This window comes from Trachemys scripta, chromosome 3, assembly GCF_013100865.1.
Source record: "Trachemys scripta elegans isolate TJP31775 chromosome 3, CAS_Tse_1.0, whole genome shotgun sequence".
Taxonomy (NCBI): domain Eukaryota; kingdom Metazoa; phylum Chordata; order Testudines; family Emydidae; genus Trachemys; species Trachemys scripta.
Window position 1 is genome coordinate 33,421,900 of NC_048300.1, and position 20,670 is coordinate 33,442,569.

The 20,670-nt window shown below is 42.1% G+C and overlaps 1 protein-coding gene across 1 annotated transcript; it reads left to right on the top strand.

The window, feature by feature from the left end:
- Nucleotides 1-3,343: 3,343 nt before the first annotated feature.
- Nucleotides 3,344-17,249, top strand: LOC117874365 (GTP cyclohydrolase 1-like). The gene is made up of 6 exons (XM_034764418.1): nucleotides 3,344-4,044; nucleotides 6,858-6,967; nucleotides 11,827-11,882; nucleotides 13,419-13,450; nucleotides 14,278-14,362; nucleotides 15,631-17,249. The coding sequence occupies exons 1-6, from the start codon at nucleotides 3,735-3,737 to the stop codon at nucleotides 15,755-15,757; spliced, it is 720 nt and encodes a 239-aa protein (XP_034620309.1). The 5' UTR covers nucleotides 3,344-3,734; the 3' UTR covers nucleotides 15,758-17,249.
- Nucleotides 17,250-20,670: the final 3,421 nt, after the last annotated feature.

The following is a 20,670-nucleotide window of genomic DNA, read 5'->3' on the forward strand; positions in this document are numbered from 1 at the left end:
TTCTGCTTCACGTGGAATTTCAAATCAAGTTCAAGGTCTCAGTCCTTATTTTCAAGGCACTCAATGACCTGAGCCCAGGATATCTTTTTAAAAAAAAAAAAAATAGGTCCTAAGCTCCAGAACAAATTCTATGGTCAATATCACTGCTTCTCAGGCACAATGGAATGCTCTAAGACAGTGGTTCCCAAACTGGGGTTCGTGAACCCCTGGGGGTTCGCAAAATGTTACAGGGGGTTCTCGGGAAAAAATTCCCTAATGGCGGACAGAGCTGTGCCTAAGGACACAGCCCGGAGCCCCTGGACTTCCAAGAGCTAAGCAGATCAAAGCAAGCATATTGATCACACTGAGATTTAAACTTTAAGACTCCTTATAAGAAATGCAAAGGGAGGTGGATATTTTTTGCTGTTTTTAAAATTAAATAGGCAGCTATTGTTTTTCTTAAAATTATTATGAAGAACAAGTTTAAGCTTTGTTGTAATGTGCATTGTTTGCCTGGACTGTTCAAGACCTGAATGCTTGTGTAGGAGGAACTCTGAGTTGGCTTCTTAAATCCCTTCATGCTGTTTCACATCTGATACTCCTTGATGAAGCCTACAAGCCTTTTATTATAACAGGCTTATTCAAAGTGATACAAGTGACAAAAGTGAGATCTTGAAAGAGTGCTGCCATTTTCATAATGTAATAAAAATACTGTTATGATAAATAATAATTAATAATACATAGTGTGTAATCAGCATGTCCTAAAAACCAATTTTATATTTCCAAGATCACTGCTTTTCTAATTTATACTCAGCTAAAGGAGAAAATCCCTGGAAATATTCATTTTTAGGAGGGGGTTTGCGAGACTTGACACTTTAGTGAAAGGGGTTCATGGGTTGTTAAAGTTTGGGAACCACTGCTCTAGGATAAGGGTGTGGCGCTCTGTACCTCGGGGGGACACCTAGCACGCCCATGTTCATCCTTGTAAAATGATTGTGTGGTATCCAGTGCAAAGTTTGTCATGTCTGGTGTCTTCGGAAGGCTCATGATGCACTGAGCATCATTGTTACAGTAATGTTATAGGTTATCATTTCATGTATGTAGTTATGAGGCTGAAAATGTATCCTCACGGCTTAAAATAAGCCCAGGGAAAAACTCTCCAAGAGCAGAGAGGCAGTTCACACCTCATCAGGGCAGGTATGGGACAAACCCAGCCCAGCCTCACAGGAACAAAGGGCACTGGCCTAGGCAGCAACAAAAGAATCTCTTAGACTCTCGAGGGAGTCACCCCCCTTCCTTTGGTCAGTTTGGAACTGTGATGAGGTAATGCTCACCTGACTCTGAAGGGCGGGGGGCAAAGCCAAGAGGGAAGAAAGAACATGATAAAAGGGAGAGACATTTGCCGTGCTCTCTCTCTCTTCCACCTACATCTACAGGCACCACACCAAGCGACTGAAGCGCTGATCAAAGGGGAGAGCCTGGCTGAAGAGCAACCAGCCAGCCTGTGATGAGAAGCAACTAAGTTTGTAAGGGCACTGAAAGTGTTAAGATCAGCTTAGAATGCGTATTGCTTTTATTTCATTTGACCAAATCTGACTTGTTGTGCTTTGACTTATAATCACTTAAAATCTATCTTTGTAGTTAATAAATTTGTTTGTTTATTCTACCTGAAGCGGTGTGTTTGGTTGAAAGCATGTCAGAGGCTTCCCTTGAGATAACAAGCCTGGTACACATCAATTTCTTTGTTAAACTGACGAACTCATATAAGCTTGCAGCGACCAGTGGGCATAACCGGACACTGCAAGATGAAGCAGCTTACATGCCAGAGGCTGTGCGTGAACAGCCCAGGAGTGGGGTTACCCAACAGAGCAGGGTAAGGCTGGCTCCCAGAGTCAAGGATTGGAGTGACGTAGCAGACCACCGGTCCAGATAACACCAGAGGGGAATGTCACAAAGGGCAAAGCTTATCTGTATGGGAGACAAACTTTTTTGGGGGGAGGGGGAGAGGCGCGAACGATTGGTCCCAGACTGTGGAATGACCTCCTTCAGGAACTAAGGCATCATCACAAACCTCACCACCTGCAAGGCTCATTTCTTTGGCCTTGACTTCTCTAACAAACACATAGCAACAGATATAATTAAATAATAAAAAAACAACGTAAAACCCAGCCAAAAGAAGACACTCCACTGCACATACTTCTGTCCCTGGGGATATCACTAATGGGCAGCACCGACAAGAGTAACAATTGCTCAGTTAATTGCTCAATTTTTTTTATTATACTGAATAGTAACTTCTTATTTTACAATTTCAGAGTCAAAGTGAACAAATGCAATGGATTATGTCAGGTAAATACATGTCATTTCATCAGTGCTGAGCCATGCATCTTACTCATTCCACTTGCAGTAAAGTCTGATCATAGAAAGATTCAAAAATTTCACCCGTGGCTATTTCCATCAGCGATTTCTGTGCATGATAGTAAGTTGAAAGGAAACAAGGTACATTTTGGTGGATGCATCTCAAAATAGTGACTGGAATTTTTTCAAATACCATTTGCTGACTATTCAGACAAATATGAAATGCCTCTATCCCAGAAAAATACTTTATCTGCCTTCTCTGTAGCACTTTTCCATGTAACTTGAATATAGCATTCATATTTAACGTAATGTTTCAAATATTGATTAGTTCAATATAAGTCACCAAAATTATTTGTATAAACACTAGAGTTTATTAAAACAAAGGTGGTGTCATTGTAGATCCAAAGATGCTGGGATAACATACAATACATATTTTGTACGTTTCCACAAACTTGGTCATACTGAGGGCTGGCATTTCTATGATAGAATTTTGGAATTAAAAAGGAAAGGAGGTGGGGCTATTATATGTGCCGCCGAAGACCCGGAACGAGTGAAGGACCCGCCGCCGAACTGCCGCCGAAGACTCAGAGCGCTATCCGGTGAGTACAAGCGCCGCAGCGGATGGCGCCCTTTTTTATGTCCGCTCCCCCGAAATTGCTTTGCCCTAGGCCCCCTGATTCCTCTGGGCAGCCCTGGGTAGCATATTGTGCAGGAACCAAGCTTTGGGTCATGGAGTAGCATGTCCCAGCTCCTTCAGGAAAATCTAATGGTTGTGGGGAAGGGGTCACTTGGTGTGACCTGAATGACACATTATACTTACAGTCAGACACACCCCAACTCCTTGATTACTGAATGAATACCGAATTGGCTCGTCATTTAAATTTTTACCACAGAAATGTGATGGAATGTGATTGTATAAGATCCCATGCTGATGTACTGTGACTAGTTTGGACCGTGCAATAAGGACCTGGGAACCACAAATCAGGAGCTGGGGATAAGGAACCAGCTTTATCCTCCTGCTTTGCTGCCCCCTCGGCCAGGAAGAGGGGCCAGCAGCGCCCCAGGAAAGCACCCCCAAGCGGGAGGGAAGGAGCAGGGCGGATATGTACCAGTTCACGGCTGGGTTACGGTCCTGGGGCCCTGGAAAGCAGGCGCATTAGGAGCGTGGAGCGTGACGAGCACCCGTGTCCTCTGATTACTGCCGGCAGGTCAGATGGGCTCTGCCCGCCGGGCACAGGGGCAGCCGGGGACAATGGCCGCTCAGAGGAGCCTGCCCAGCTGACAGCCCCGAGGACGTCTCCTGCTGAGCGGGGGAAATAGCCGTGGAGAGGCAGCGGGGATAAATAGAGGCCCGCAGCCCCAGGCACAGCACGGTGTCTCCCCGCGGCTTGCCCCGCAGCATGGCGTGCCAAGCAGCCGGCGAGGAGCTGCCGCGCCCCCGCGGCGGGGCCATGCCGCGCCCCTGCTGCAATGGCTACAGCGAGCTGTTGTCGGCCGAGATGCGCCGGGCCCTGGTGCAGTATCGCCCGGAGAAGCGCAGCCGGGAGGAGGCGGCCGAGGGCGGCGAGCTGCCTGCCTTGGAGGACGCCTACCTGAGCATCCTGGAGGGGCTGGGCGAGAACCCTGCCAGGCAGGGGCTGCTCCAGACGCCCAGGAGGGCTGCCAAAGCCATGCAGTTTCTCACGAAAGGCTACCAAGAAACCATCGAGGGTGAGTCCTGCTGGCTGCGGGGATGCGCTTTGCCGACGCCTGCCTGTGAAGGTTGTGGGGGTTGGACTAGATGACCTCCTGAGGTCTCTTCCAACCCTGATCTTCTATGGTTCTATGGAGGGGGAAGTGCAAGTGCCCCTGGTCTCTGCCTCCCTGCTCATCGAGACCAAAGTCCCTCAGCTGGAGCCTCTCCTCCCAGCTGCTGCTTCATTGTCTTCCACCCCTCCGCCGGAGACAAGGAGGGTGGGGGTATAGCTTGAATTGGACCCAGGGCTGATGGTGAGAGAGACCAGCTTTTCATCTACACCAAGCGCTCCTTCAGGCCTGGGAAACTGACTCAGTGGGTCAGAGCTAAGCACAAGGTGGAACAGAGTAAGGTGGTTAGGGTAAAAGTTAACACATCTTTCAAGGGATCATTCAAGGTGAAGTGGCCAGTCATAGGGGGGAAAGGGAGGGGAAAGGGCAGCTGGGGGGGGGGGGTAGTGGGTTACAGATTGTTGTAATAAGCCACAAATCCAGTGTGTCTATATCTGATCCCTCATCCTCAAAGAAAACCTGCACAACACTTTCAAAAAAGGAGCCTGGCTGCTTAAATTCATAACTCTGCTAGACACTAAAAGTCAGGGACTAGAGACACTGGATTTATGGCTTATTACAGCAATCTGTAACCCACTAATAACCCCTTCCTCCCCCAGGTGCTTCCCTCAACTGGAGGGTTAATGGACCACTTCACCTTGACTGGCCCCTTGAAATACATTTTAACTACTTATCCTGAACAATCTCTTCCACCGTGTATTTAGCTGACACTGTGAATAAGTTTCCCAGACCTGAAGAAGAGCTCTGTGTAAGCTCCAAAGCTTGTTTCTCTCACCAAAAGAAGTGGGTCTAATGAAACATAGGCACTGACTCCGTGGGTGCTCCGGGGCTTGAGCACCCATGGGGAAAAATTGGTGGGTGCTCTGCACCCACTGGCTGCTCCCTGCCCCACCCCCCTACCCCAGCTCACCTCCGCCTCCGCTCCGCCTCCTCCCCTGAGCATGCCGCTGTGTCCTGCTTCTCCCCCCCTCCCTCCCAGAGCATGCGCTGTGAAACAGCTGTTTTGCACGGCAAGCCTGGGGGGGAGGAAGGGGAACACGGTGTGCTTGGGGGAAGAGGCGGGGGAGGGGTCCAATAGGGGCAGGGAGGGGCAGAATTAGGGCAGGGATTTTGGGGCAGGGGTGGAGTTGGGGCGGGGCTGGGGCCGGGGCCACGAGCACCCACTGGTGCAGAAAAAAGTTGGCACCTGTGCAATGAAAGATATTACCTCACCTACCTTATCTCTCTGATATCCTGGTGCTATAATCACACTTCATTTTTCACTTCATTAAGGAGGCAGATTCTCACATTCCTGGAAGGCGCTCTGTGGGTTTCAGTTCTTGCATTTAACAGCCTTCACCTCTGTAAACCTTCAAAACCCTTCCCAATCTCATAAACTTGACTGTATGAAATATACTATCAGTGAAATGTGGGAATTAAAAACAGGGAATTTTCTCCATTTTACTCTCCAGCTTCAGGATGGTATTCATATGTATAAGTGGCATTCGGGGGGGAAGAAGGGAGAAGTAATTTTCAAATAAATGAATCTGAGCAGAATCAGGTATATTACTCATAGAATACTAATTTGCCATTTTGTGCTATGTTTGTACCGCACCTAGCACAACGGGGTCCTGGTCCAGGACTGGGGCTCCTTTGCACTACTGCCATACAAATAACAGGAAACAAGAATTTCAGCTTGAGCATCAGTTAAAAAAGAGGGAGGGGGACAGCAAGTGGCAGCAGGCTCGATGGTTGTGTATGAATTATTCCTGGAGGTATACCAATAAAATTTAAACTTAAATAGTATCTTTATTACCTTAATTTCGTAAAATGAGGCCCTGCGGCTGCAAACATTTTTTGGGGGCGTGCAAATAAGTTTAATGTTACTATTCGCAGAAGTGAAGTTATGCAAACACTTATATCCAGGAGTAAGAATCAATTGCAGTTTTACCTTTCAGGGATTTTTATCCTAAACTTTTCTTTTTCCACTGTTGACATGTATATTAGTTACATTTCCCCCCATTTTGTATTTTTCTGGTTCTCTATTCTGTATCTTAGTATCCACAATAGGAGCTGGTCTCTGTGATGACAAATTTTTCTCATCTTCAGTGTTTAGACTTTTCTCTTTCAAATGAACATAAACAAATAAGGCTTTGCAGCTTCTGAAGTACAGATTTGATAAAGAATTTGTGTACTAGGGACTCATCTTCTCCAAACAGATAACATTCTATACTAGTTTATTAGGAAATAAGCTCATGTACACCTAAACAGTGGGTGCTGTCCTCTTTCTATTTATAGGCATGAACTGTGATCAGTGCTCCCTTCTCCCTGCCTGTGACTGGGAGTTGGGACCATTCAGTAGGCCCCCAAAAGTAAGAACTGCATAAAAAGAAGTTTAGCACTGCTTGGCAGGGCTGAAGCCCACTGGATGACACCTGTGTATAAAGTTACTTATATGCATGTAAGATGGGGTGTGTGAGTTGAGTGTAGGATTCCACCTGTACTTAGAACTGATTTTCTAAAATATGCTTTCAGTTCTATACAACCATTGCATTTCAGCTAAGAATATGTCCATATTAAAACTATTTTTAAAAGGTTTGGGGTTGTGCTTTTCTCTCTCACATCAGATTTTGTTTTGTGCTTAGGAAAGTATGTATCAATTGCAGTACATGCATAACGCTATTTAGGATAGAATCCTGTGTAGAATCTTTCATTAACTGCTCATCTTGTCCTTTCAGATATACTCAATGATGCAATCTTTGATGAAGACCATAATGAAATGGTGATCGTTAAGGATATTGATATGTTTTCCCTTTGTGAGCACCACTTGGTACCCTTCTTTGGCAAGGTAGTTATCCATCTGGCTTATAGCAAATATTTGTCATTCAGAGGTCTTGGGTGTTCTACTGAATAAAGGGAAATAAAATGTGTTTTGAAAAGGTGTGGGTTGTTGCTCATAGCCAGTGTAGTCCTGTAGAATCCAGAATAGTCATTCTTAGGAAGAGTTTTAAAACATGCCAACTATGATGTGGGCATTTTGAGGTGATAAGTAGAGGATTTATTTTGTGGACTAACTGCATCTGCAGTATGAAGCATATTAGCGTCAGGAAAGAAGAGCCATATTTTCTACAATATGGTCATAGGAAATTGATTACCCTTGGAGAGGCTCCTTAGCAGGGATCCTAGAAATCCATTTGTTGCAGAAAAACATGGAATATGCATTTTTACAGAGAATCTTTAGTTTTTACATTTTGTGGAAAACTAAAAATGTATTAACTAAATTTTACTGAAAGTAGCCGTTTCACTTTTTCAGTGCATGTAACCTGCCCCTCTTGTGGTTGATTTTTTTAATGCATTTTAAATCTACATAGCTAAACATCTCCAATAAACTGCTTCTGGCGCATATAAGTTACTCAGCGGCATAAAGGGGTTCATATTTTAATGCATCTCAAATTTAACATAAGAATGGCCATACTGGGTCAGACCAAAGGTCAATTTAGCCCACTATTCTGTCTTCTGACTGTGGCCAATTCCAGGTGCCCCAGAGGGAATGAACAGAACAGATAATCAAGTGATCCATCCCGTTGCCCATTCCCAGCTTTTGGCAAACAGGCAAGGGACACCAGGCCTTCGCATCCTGGCTAATAGCCATTGATGGACCTATCCTCCCTGAACTTACCTAGTTCCTTTTTTTTTTTTTTTTTTTTTGAACCCTATTATAGTCTTGGCCTTCACAACAGGTTGACTGAGAGTTGTGTGAAAAAATACTTCTTTCCTGCTGCCTGTTAATTTAATTTGGTGACCCCTAGTTCTTGTGTTATGAGAAGGAGTAAATAACACTTCTTTATTTACTTTCTCTACACAAGTCATGATTTTATAGACCTCTATTATATTCACATACCCCCACCCCAGTCGTCTCTTTTCCAAGGTGAAAAGTACCAGTCTTATTGATCTCTCCTCATATGGAAGACATTCCATACTCCTAATTATTTTTCTTGCCCTTTTCTGAACCTTTTCCAATTCCAATGTATCTTTTTTGAGATGGGGCGACCACATCTGCATGCAGTATTCAAAATGTGGGAGTACCATGGATTTATATAGAGGCAATATGATATTTTCTGTCTTATTATCTATCCCTTTCTTAATGATTCCCAACATTTTGTTTGCTTTTTTGACTGTTGCTGCACATTGAGTGGATGTTCTCAGAGAACTATCCACAATGATTCCAAGATCTTTCTTGAGTTGTAACAGCTAATTTAGACCCCCTCATTTTATATATATATATATATATATATATATAGCTGGGATTATGTTTTCCAATGTGCATTACTTTGCATTTATCAACATTGGGCAAGAAAATGGCAGATGAAATTCAGTCACCTAGTTCTGAGAGATCCTTTTGTAGCTCTTTGCAGTCTGCCTGGGACTTAACTATCATGAATAGTTTTATATCAGCTGCAAATTTTGCCACCTCACTGTTTACCCCCTTTTCCAGATCATTTATGAATATGTTGAATAGGATTTGTCCCAGTACAGATCCCTGAGGGACAGTACTATTTATTTACCTCTCTCCATTCTGAAAACTGACCATTTATTCCTACCATTTGTCTCCTATCTTTTAACCAGTTACCAATCCATAAGAAGACCTTCCCTCTTATCCCATGACCGCTTACTTTGCTCAAGAGCCTTTGGTGAGGGACCTTGTCAAAGGCTTTCTGAAAATCTAAGTACACTATGTCCACTGGATGCTCTTTGCCCACATGAGGGGGTCAACACGCAAAGAATTCTAGTAGATTGGTGAGGCATTATTTCTCTTTACAAAAACCATGTTGACTCTTCCCCAATGAATTATGTTAATCTATGTCTCTATGGCAATTTTGTTCTTTACTATAGTTTCAACCAGTTTGCCCAGTACCGAAGTCAGGCTTACCGGCCTGCAATTGCAGGGATCACCTCTGGAGCCCTTTTTAAAAATTGGCATCACATTAGCTATCCTCCAGTCATTTGGTACAGAAGCTCATTTAAATGATAGGTTACAAACTACAGTTAGTAGTTCTGCAATTTCACATTTGAGTTCCTTCCGAATTCTTGGGTGAATACCATGTGGTCCTGGTGACTTATTACTGTTTACTGTCATGCGTCTGACGAAGTGGGTATTCACCCACGAAAGCTTATGCTCCAATATATCTGTTAGTCTATAAGGTGCCACAGGACTTTTGTTGCCTGTTACTGTTTAGTTTATCAGTTTGTTCCAAAACTTCCTCTAATGACACCTCAATCTGGGACAGTTCCTCAGATTTGTCACCTAAAAAGAATGGCTCAGGTTAGGGAATCTCCCTCACAACCTCAGCCGTGAAGACTGATGCAAAGAAGTCATTTAGTTTCTCTGCAACGGCCTGATCATCCTTGAATGTTCCTTTAGCATCTTGATCGTCCAGTGGCCCCACTGGTGTTTAGCAGGTTTCCTGCTTCTGATGTACTTAACAAAAAAATTGCTATTACTTCTTGAGTCTTTGGCTAACTGTTCTTCAAATTCTTTTTTGGCCTTCCTCATTATATTTTTATACTTCACTTGCCAGTGTATGCTCCTTTCTATTTTCCTCACTAGGATTTAGCTTCCACTTTTTAAAGGATGCCTTTTTGTCTCTCACTGCTTCTTTTACTTTTGTTTTTTAGCCACAGTGGTACTTTTGGTTCTCTTACTATTTTTTTTTAATTTGGAGTATACATTTAAGTTGAGCCTCTATTATGGTGTCTTTAAAAAGTTTCCATGCAGCTCGCAGAGATTTCACATTTGGCATTGTACCTTTTAATTTCTGTTTTTCCCCACCATGGGGATGTTAAATTTAATTTTATTATGATCCCATTACCAGGAAGTCTAGCTATATTCACCTTTTGGACCAGCTGCTGAGCTCCACTTGGGACTAAATCAAGAATTTCCTCTCCTCTCGTAGGTTCCAGGATTAGCTGCTCCAAGAAGCAGTCATTTAAGGTGTCAAGAAACTTTATCTCTGCATCCCGTCCTGAGGTGACATGTACCTAATCAATAAGGGGATAGTTGAAATCCCCCATTATTATTGAGTTCACTTCAGCCTCCAGCTGTGAGTAATTAAACGTATGAAAAAATGCCAAAAAGCTTTAAAAATCATCCCTAAAGCCCGTATCACTAAGTTTGGCAAGGACAAATTTCACGTTCATAGTGAGGTGCTGTTCTGTACTGTATGCAGCAAGGCTGTAGATTATGTTCAAAGGCAGACAATTGTAGAACACATGGAAAGCACTAAACAAACAATGAAAAGAAGAGGTTAAAACAGCAGGACCATCAACAACAATAAAGAAACAATACACTGTGACTGGATGATTTTATTATAATGATTGATGGCGCTGGTAGGCTTGGAACTTGCTTTAAAATTGTAAATATATCAGTAAAACATTGTGTTCAGCTGGTACCTATATATATTGTAGCTAGGGAAACTAAAGTGCAGCATTTCATTTTAATTGTGGAAAAACACAGATTTTGGGGTTTTTTTAAATCGGAGAATTTTGGATTTTTTAATCATGGAAAACTAGGATTCCTGCCCCTTACACATTTAAATATCCACTGAAGCTGATTTGTGAGGGGGGGGCATTGCCTGCATAGATATATGGGATTAAGCTTGTCTGAGTATACACAGGGAAATTTTTCCTGAAGTCTCTTCCAAACACAACTTAAACTCCTTAAAAGTGATTGCACTCAGCATCCCAAACTGGCAATCATTGTACAACCAAAGCTCCCAATGCAGGGGCCTGCTAGAATGAAGATTAAATAAATAGTTCCATGTATCTTACTCCTGCCTCTTCCCAGCTCCATCTTCCTCCCTTCCACATTGCTTTTTCTCCTGTAACAATCTCCTTCTTTCCTTTCTCCAGTTTCACTCTCTCTCAATAAACCTCCTCTCCTACTTGCTGCTTTCCCTTCTCGTGCCTCTCTCCGACACTTTTTCCATGAAGACTGATAATTCTTGAGAGCTCAAACTGTTTGGAATGTACAACAACATGAACGACTGTCTTCTTCCTTACCAATAAATCTACTTGCTCTACATATGCCCATAAGCTACACAGCATCTAAACCAGGGGTTCTCAAACTGGGGGTCGGGACCCCTCAGGGGGTTGCCAGGTTATTACATGGGGGGTCGCAAGCTGTCAACCTCAACCCCAAACCCCACTTTGCCTCCAGCATTTATAATGGTGTTATAAGTTAAAACACTTTTTATATATTTAAGGGGGGTCACACTCAGAGGCTTGCTATGTGAAAGGGGTCACCAGTAAAAAAGTTTGAGAGCCAATGATCTATACATATGCACCTTTTCCATCTACTACATGGTGCAGGTCTGACATCACAGGGCACTTTGTCTGCATTAAGGATCCAGTCCTGCTCCCATTAAAAGCAGCACTGAAACTCCCATTGACATCACTAGAGGAAAGATCAGGCCTGAAGCCGGCAGGTTTAGGTTCTGGGAGCCCTGATCCTGCAATTTCCACTGGAGTGGGCAGACTGCTATGAATGTGGAGACCCATTGACTAGGCTAGGGCTCCTCACAGACACAGTCATGACTGTGCATTGTACATTGCACCTCAGAGCCCTGAGTTTATACAGACCTTCAACTTTCCTGCAGAATCAGGTGTGTAGTAATCATTCAGCACTTAGATTCCTGTTCATATTTGCAGGTACATATTGGATACTTACCTGTAAAGAAAGTGGTTGGACTAAGCAAGCTTGCAAGGTAAGTGCATCTATGCAATGCTATAGTGAAGGTGTAAAGGCCAAATCCTGTTCTCAGTGCACAGCCCAAGTGAGGATGTCATGTACTGGGATGCTCTGCAGAGAGAAAGAGACAGGAATACTTCCCCTGAGATGTATGATAGCAACAAAGTTATTGCTCCAGAGGCACTACTGAAGCTTTAGGGCTGCAGTAAGCCCTGGCATTCCTTTGGGCTGGTGGCTCTGCAGTAGCAGATCCCCTGTTCCCACTTGCCCAGCACACTGGAGTGCATGGAGTCTACTGTGGAGCTGCTGAAGTGTGCAGAGGGTTGTGGAACTCCTGTATGGCATTCTGATCTCCCTTTCACAGTGGTGTGGGGTCCCCTCTCACTCCAGGGGGCAGGATTTTCCACTGTTCATGTAAGCCAATAACCATGATTATGAAGGTGAGCTGAGAAGGACCCTTCTCAATAGAAAATTTGGATTTCCTCACTGTGATTTTTAAGGATAACTTACCATAAGAGAAACTGCATAAGCGTTTGTGGCTGATATAAGCCTTTTATCCCACAATTGTGCTGAATTTGTAATGCCCCCCAACTACTGAGACCCCTCAATCTGTGCATACAGAACACTCCTCATCACTGCTAATAGAAGGGGGCTAGTGGGAGAACGTTCTCTTCGAGGGGCTGTCAGTTTTGGCACTGCCTCTCCACTTGGGACTGAAACAGCCTTGTGGGCATGCTGCAGTGCTTCGGCATTGCTTCTCAGGAAGGAAGGGCTTAACCGTGGCTAAGGATTGGTGTGAATAGTTCAGCTAAGAACCAATGGCTGGCAGTTTTGTTTATTGGCAGCTGCTGCAAGTGGTGCTGCCTTAGCTTTTGGGTTTAATTTATTTGTTTTATATATCAGGGTTGCCTGCAGTTTTCAGATATCTGCCTCTTTTTGTATAGGGACATTTTTTTATAAATGAAATTCACTTTTCTACTTAACAGGCTGAGTTTGTTAAGTAAAAGTTGACGGCCTATACATCTTAAAAGTTCTGATGTCAATAGGCAGACTATAATTAAGTGTCTAGTAGTAGCCCTGTTATAATCTATGATCGTGTCTTCTGCATTCTGAGCACCAGCATGTTAATGATCGATCAGAGGCTGCTTTACGAATGTGACACACAGGCTGATAATCCACAGATTGAAAATAGATTATAATGTAGTTAAATAAGATCTTTTTGAGGCAGTACTTAATTTAAAAAAAATATGCTTTCTATAAGGGATTCTAAATCCATATATAAGGTACTTTGGTTAAAATAAGTGGTACAAAGTAGAATATATTAATACTCAATATTAAGGTATTCTAAAATGGACTGAATATCAGCTATATGTAAATCACATTACATACTGTAATGTAAAATCACTTATACTACATTATATTTAGCCTTCTAAATAGCCAAGATAACATCCTACTTTAACACCTGTGATACCCAGAAAGTCTATTAAGCTCAACTGAAATTGTGTTTAAATCAGGAGGAAATATTTATTATTCTTACATTTTCCCCCCCCAGAATTGTTGAAATCTTTAGTCGAAGACTGCAAGGTGTGTATCCTTTCTACAATATCTCTCTGTTCTGCTGGACTATATTTCAGCTAGATGATGCCCAACTGAAGAAAGTACTTAAGTGTATGCCTAATTTTAATTATGGCACTAGTTCTGTTGAAGTAAATGTATTTAAAGTAAGACATAGACCTAAGTACTCTCCTGAACTGGGACCATAATCAGTGTGGCATATTTGTTAAAGCTGTCAAGGGACCAAGCAGAAAACATCAAACTAAAGCAGCCTGATCCTACACGTCAACAGTATATTGACTTTATTGGAAGCTTGAGGCGTCTAGTCCTAAGTCCAGAACCTTGGTATTTACAATTCAACAACTGGGTCGGTATAATGGGGAAGTTATGCATATGAAATAAGAAATGTGTTGGGGGCCCTTTTTCTGAAAGAATGAGGAAGTGTACTCGGTGCATAGGCCACCTCTGATAAGTAGCCAAGGAGGACAGCAGTCTCTGCAGTGTGCGGAAAACTGACTTTGGATAATGTGTTTCACAGGGAGTGAGGGCGGTTTTGTTAACTATTAAAAATCCTGCGGGCAATCAAGGTGGATAAATATTTGCTCACTGGATAAAGAACAGATTTCAGGGCTCCAAAGTTGTCATTCCAGCACTTTTTACAAGCACTAAATTCACATTGAAAAAATAATTTAAAAAAACCATTTCTAGCACAGGGGCTCATTTTATTTTAGTTAGCTAGTGGGAGAATTTGATGGACTGTATTTAGAGCACATTAGGAATGTATTTTCTTTAAGAGTTTGCAAGGAGTACCTAGAGTGGCAATTACATATAGAAAAATCATACTGTTCTCTTTCCAGTTCAAGAGCGGCTTACCAGACAGATCGCTCTGGCAATTACTGAGGCTCTGAAACCTGCCGGAGTGGCTGTGATTGTAGAAGCATCGTAAGTAATTCATTAGTGTTAGTCCCATTAAAGTCAACCTCTAAGAACAGTTACCACACTATCTGAAATGTCATTGTTACCTAAACAGACTTGAGAGAGTTGCGTTTCAGTTCCTACCACAGACTTCCTGTAGGACCTTAGACAAGTCATTTAATCTCTCTAGCGCAGTTCCCCATCTGTAAAATGAGGATCCTGATATCACTGCTCTTCACTGGGCACATCAGGATGCCTTCACTAGTAACTGTGAGGTATTCAGATGCCACGATGATGGGGCCATTTAAGTACCTGGATAGATAACTTCTAAGTATAGAGAAATATTACAGTACTTCAGATACTAGCTGATCAGAAATGGTGACCTCTGTCAACATCATCCTTTCTCACACACTCCAACAAATGCTGCAGGGTATGCATGGGTAACTTAGCTTGAAGTGACAATGTAGGGTATAAAAGTAGGGTATACAGATTTTGGCACATATTCCACTGTGTGTCACTTTGTGTGCTCAAATTGGTACAAGTCTTAGTAGTTTTTTCAGGCTTACCCCAAAAATTGTCCAAGTGTATTCTAACATGTGGACCAGTCACATCTGGCACCAAAACATTTAGGATATGTCTACCCTTCAGTTAAACACCTGTGACTGGCCCATATCAGCTGACTCGGGCTTGAGGGGCTTGGGCTAATGGGCTGTTTAATGGCAGAGGAGACATTTCGGCTTGGACTGGAGCACAAGTTCTGGGACCCTCCCTCCTCATGGGGTCCCCAAGCCTGAACATCTACACTGCAATTTTAGAGCCCCGTAGCCCTAGTCCCATGAGCCTGAGTCAGCTCACACAGGCTGGCCATGGGTGTTTAATTACAGGGTACACATACCTTTATTGGCCTGGTTTGTGCTGTTCTGCAGGGCAAAATTGGTGAACGTAGACAGAATAGTTCAAACACCATCTGCTTAAGCTTCCTGTAAATATTTAAACATTTATTTCAACTTCAGTCACTAAATATGGTTGTAAACAAACAACCCCCCTCACTAAATGTTGTTTTGAAATACTACAACATTTAAAGAAAATAGAATTCAAGAATGATTCTCCTATCAATAGTTCTGAGTGAACTGGTGGCTCCCAATAATATTTGGACATGCTTTAATTAATCAAAGGCATTACTTGTCACACAGTGTTTTGCTGATTATCATAATGGTAATTAGATCCAGTTATCCCAGTGTGCTGGTTATTAACATATTAAACTAAGGTTGGCTATTTAACTAATTACCTTGTAGGCACATGTGCATGGTTATGCGAGGGGTTCAGAAAATGAACAGCAGGACTGTCACCAGCACCATGCTCGGAGTCTTGCGAGAAGATCCAAAAACCAGAGAGGAATTTCTTACACTGATCAAGAATTAAATGGAAACAGCTTCCCACTCACTGTTTGTTGGCTCTAACAGTAAAACCAATTGCCAGAAACTAATTACTGTGTGTGATGCAGGACTGTTTGTAGAGTCTGTGTTTAGAAATAGCTGTGTGACAGCTTGGTTCTCACTAATGCCTTGTAATGTCATAAAATATGTGGGAGAGAATGAATGTGCCTAAATCACAATTACTGAACTGAAAAGAGATTAGCTGTTTCCCAATGCTAACCGTAGAGTGCTATGGAAAGGTGTTGCTAGATGGGAGCTAAAACAAGCCACCACCCCCTCAAAAAAAAACAAAAAAACCAAACAAGCCGCCACAGGAAGGTGAAATTAAGCACAAAAATCCTGTGGCCTTTATGACTCAATCTTCAGCCCCTTTGTGTTCCTGGTATTAGACAAAGGGGGCAGAAAGCCAGCAAATCTCCCCAACTGGGGATTCATCTGGTGTAAGGGGATGTCTGGAAGCATGGAACTGTTGTAATCTGATCCTACACCATCCTCTTCTCTCATGCACCCTACCCTTGGGGCCAGAAGTATTGCCAGATGGGAAGGGGCACAACCACTGTGCTCACCAATTCCTATCTGGTGAATGGCCTTTGGGGGCCATAGCCAGCTGGGTGTAGCATGGAGTAGCAGAGAGCCCAAGGCCTGGCTGATCCCCACAGCCACCATTAGGGATATGAATGGGAGGCAGACAGTACCCATGGATGTGCCACACAATAGTGTTTCATTAGATCTTAGTGACCCATTAGTGCTGCATAATATCCCAATACCTCTCACCCACCACAAAGATCTGTTGTTTATGGCTAAGTCCCAGTTCAGCTCACTCTAAACCTTGCTTTGATCCCTTCTGAAGAAAAAGCAGGAGATGATATGGTACTAGGATTGTTCCTTAAGGTTATGATACAATTTTTGATACCATAATCTGAGTCAAGAATTGTCTCTGGGATTGAGTAGTTTTTCAGATCCCCATGCACAGATAAAAGATCAGCTCTTTTTAAACTGCAGTGTATGTATAATGCTGGAGAGCTGAATTCTTATAAAGGCTTGTTATTAACCCTGCAATGGAACTGACATTTGTTTTGATAGTAAGCCTCATAGCATTACTTAAACCAGTCAGAACAAAGATGTAGCTATGGAATTTCCTCCTGGAGATCATAAATATAGAACACTAGAGGGCCATTTTCTGCTACCCTTACTGTGCAGTTAGTTCCTTTCATTTCAATGGGACCACTCGTGGAGTGAGGCATTACTACTCAACCTGAGTAGGGTTAGCAGAATGTGGCCATAACAGCGTTTTAAATAAAGGCTTGTTTTCTTTAAATGCTTTGTCCCCCATCAGACTGGTGCTCGATTTTTAATATCTACTTTTCAGTGTTGGAATAATATCATTTTACAGACACTTAAGCAGATTTTTACCAAAAAAATCCCAGGTTTTACAGCAAGTATTTGTTTTCTGATTTTCACCCTACTTTTGTATCATTCAAATTATTTATATAATATAGTATTATATTATATATAAAAAACCAACCCTGGTTTTATTAGGAAAATACAATCCATTGCATGAGATATATGTATTACGATAATACATTAGTCTGTATGTATATGTAAAGCTGCCTGTTGAAGTAAGGCTATGTATTAGTTTAGAAGATACACACAATCAACAAACAGGCACGCATGCAAGCTCTGAAGTGCATGTGCATGTGAACATACTGATGAATCTCACGTCCACCACAAACATTTCAAGCTGTTAGCAGATAACAGTTTAAAAATTTGACACACTAAAATGGGAAGAAAATAAATATCCACCAAAATAAACCCTGATATTTACCCAGAAAAATTAAGTTTTTTTGCACCAATTTTCATCTGTTTTTGTTGTTGTAGTAAAAGACCGATCAATTCCCGGGAAAAATTAAATAAATTAAAAACCAAAAAGGGCCCTACAGATACTATTTTTCAAGCAAATGTATTTTGAGATACATCTGTGTATATCCTAAATGTACTGTAATGATATCATACTATCCTCATGCCAAATCAACTTGGGAATGTGCATTAAAAGCAGTATGTGTCTGAGTAAATGTGAGCAGTAAATTAAACGGATAAGTATTGGTTTTATAAATGAAATGTTCAATAGAGACAAACATTTTGCAGCTCACTCTATTCAAAAGTAAATGTTGAACAGTCTTAGAGAAGAAGGTTTTATATCAATAAGAGCTGCATAACTTAGTGTTCAATAGTGGTGCTAAAACATATATACGAGTGTTTTGTGGAAATTGCATTAATGCATTTTAAAAAAAATCTTTTGGCAGATAGTTATATTTTAGGTATATTTTATTAGCCTTTTGCTTTGTTACATGGGGATTGTGGGGGCAAACTCTTATGTGTCCTATTCTCACATGTCGTTGTAGCTGTGTTGGATCAGGAAGTTAGCGAGACAAGGTGGGGAGGCCATATCTTTTACTGGACCATCTTCTGTTGGTGAGAGAGACAAGCTTTTGAGCTTACACAGAGTTTTTCTTCAGGTCTGGGCAGAACTGTGCAAGCTCGAAATCTTGCCTCTTTCACCAACTGAAGATGGTCCAGTAAGAGATATGACCTCCTCCATCTTCTCTCTCTATTCTCACATATCAGACTTGTTATTTTTAGGGCTGTCAATCACAGTTAACTCTAGCGATTAACTCAGAACAAATTAACTCGATTAAAAATTAATTGTGATAATTGCACTGTTAAACAATAGAATATCAATTTAAAATTATTATAAATATTTTGGATGTTTTTCTACATTTTCAAATATTGATTTCAATTACAACAGAATACAAAGTGTACAGTGCTCACTTTGTTATTTTTGATTAAATATTTGCACTGTAATAATGATAAACAAAAAATCATATTTTTCAATTCACCTCATACAAGTACTGTAGTGCAATCTCTTTATCATGGAAGTGCAACTTAAAAACAATTCTACATTTGTGTTACATAACTGCATTCAAAAATAAAACAAAGTCCACGCAGTCCTACTTCTTGTTCAGCCAATCACTAAGACAGACAAGTTTGTTTACATTTACGGGGTCCTACTTGTAATTTTCCACCCAGTAATGCACTTCCATGATAAATTGCACTACAGTACTTGTAAAAGGTGAATTGAAAAATGATTGCTTTTGTTTCTCTTTTACGGTGCAAATATTTGTAATAAAAAGGTGAGCACTATACACTTTATTCTGTTTAGTAATTGAAATCAATATATTTGAAAATATCCAAATTTATTTAAATAAATGGTATTCTATTGTTTAACGGTGCGATTAAAACTGCGATTAATTGCAATTTTTTAAATCTCGTGATTAATCATGATTTTTTAAAAATAGTTTGACGGCCCTAGTTATTTTGCATTAACAGAAAGCAGAGACGTGTTTATCTAGCAGTCTAGGAGCCATGAATTTTCCATGAGTTTTAATCCCAAAGGAAGATGCTAACTTCCTTTGTAGCCTTGGACAAGTCACTGTGGCTCAGGTTCCCTTTCTGTAAAATGGATTGAATGCTACCTTGCAGTGGTGTTGTGAGGATAAGTTAATGTTTGCAAAGTGCTCTGAAGATGAAAATAGTCAGTGCTGAGTGTTACTGTTGTTATGCTCTACTCCCTCAATTTGAGCCCTGATTTTACATTACAAATAGAACAGAAAAATAGGAAACAAAATACAGCTAGCGCACATGGTAATGTAGGATGGAAATTAAAAAGAAAAAAAAAACAGCAAACACCTCAAATCCAGCAGTGTGTGGTATTTATGCTAAAATATGGGTAACCCATAAATTCAGATCCAAATGATCCTGCAGTATTGGGGGTCTACATTTCAAATGATCTGATACTTTCTAAATATTTTCATAAATACAGAAGCCTAATGATTACCCCCCCCACCTTTAAATACACCGGCCCCCAATTCCATGGTTGTGAAGGCCATCACCTTCATCTAATCTTTCTAGAGATCAAAATGAAGTGGGTAATTAACACAGGGGTTTTTAAATGATTTTATGTACTTTATAACATTAGTATGTTTGGTTTTGGTTTTTAACCTGAGCTCAATAGTCAAAAAATGTTTTCAATTTTATAATGTATGTAACATTTTTAAAAAAGATTAATATACAGTACATCTACCATAATGCTGAGTTGTCTACTTCTTTTCTATGCAGCTATCACTGTCTTTAGTCAAAGCCCAGTGTTAACACGTGTTTCTCACCCAGCTGCTGAGAAAGCAGTGATAATGAAAAATTTGGATTTGATTAAAAGAAGCAAAGTGGAGTACTATAAGGCTAAGATTTTTGTCATGGTGATTTTTAGTAAATGCACGGGCAATGAACAAAAATTCAAGGAAGCCATGATCTTCCATGATTTTTGCTGCTGCAGCTACATGGTTTCCCCTGCCACCGTGGTGGCTGGGAGCTGTGGGGTTCCCCTTCTGCCCACAGCAGCTGGAAGCTGCAGGGTGACCATATCTCCCAGGGAGAAAATGGGACACCCTCAGCTGCTCACCCAAGGCACTCACTTTTCTCCCCCCACTCCCTGTCAGGCTGTCGCTTGGCGCTGCAACCCTGAGGAGGTCCCCCTCAGGATGCTGTCGCCCGTTGCTGGAACCCTGCCAGCACAGCCACTGGGGCTGAAGCCAGGGCCGGCTCTAGCTTTTTTGCTGCCCCAAGCAGCAAAAAAAAGCGCAGCCCCCCCCAGCCGAGTGCTGCGCCGCCCCAGCCGAGTGCCTCCCCCCGCCCAGCGCCGCGCGCCGGAGCCCAACCCCCCCACGCCGAGGGCCGCGCCCCGCGAGGCCTGCCCCACCGAGCACCGTGCCGCCGGAACCCCCCTCCAGCGCTGCGCCCGTGCCGCACCCACACCGCGCGCTGTGCGCCGGAACCCCCCCCCAT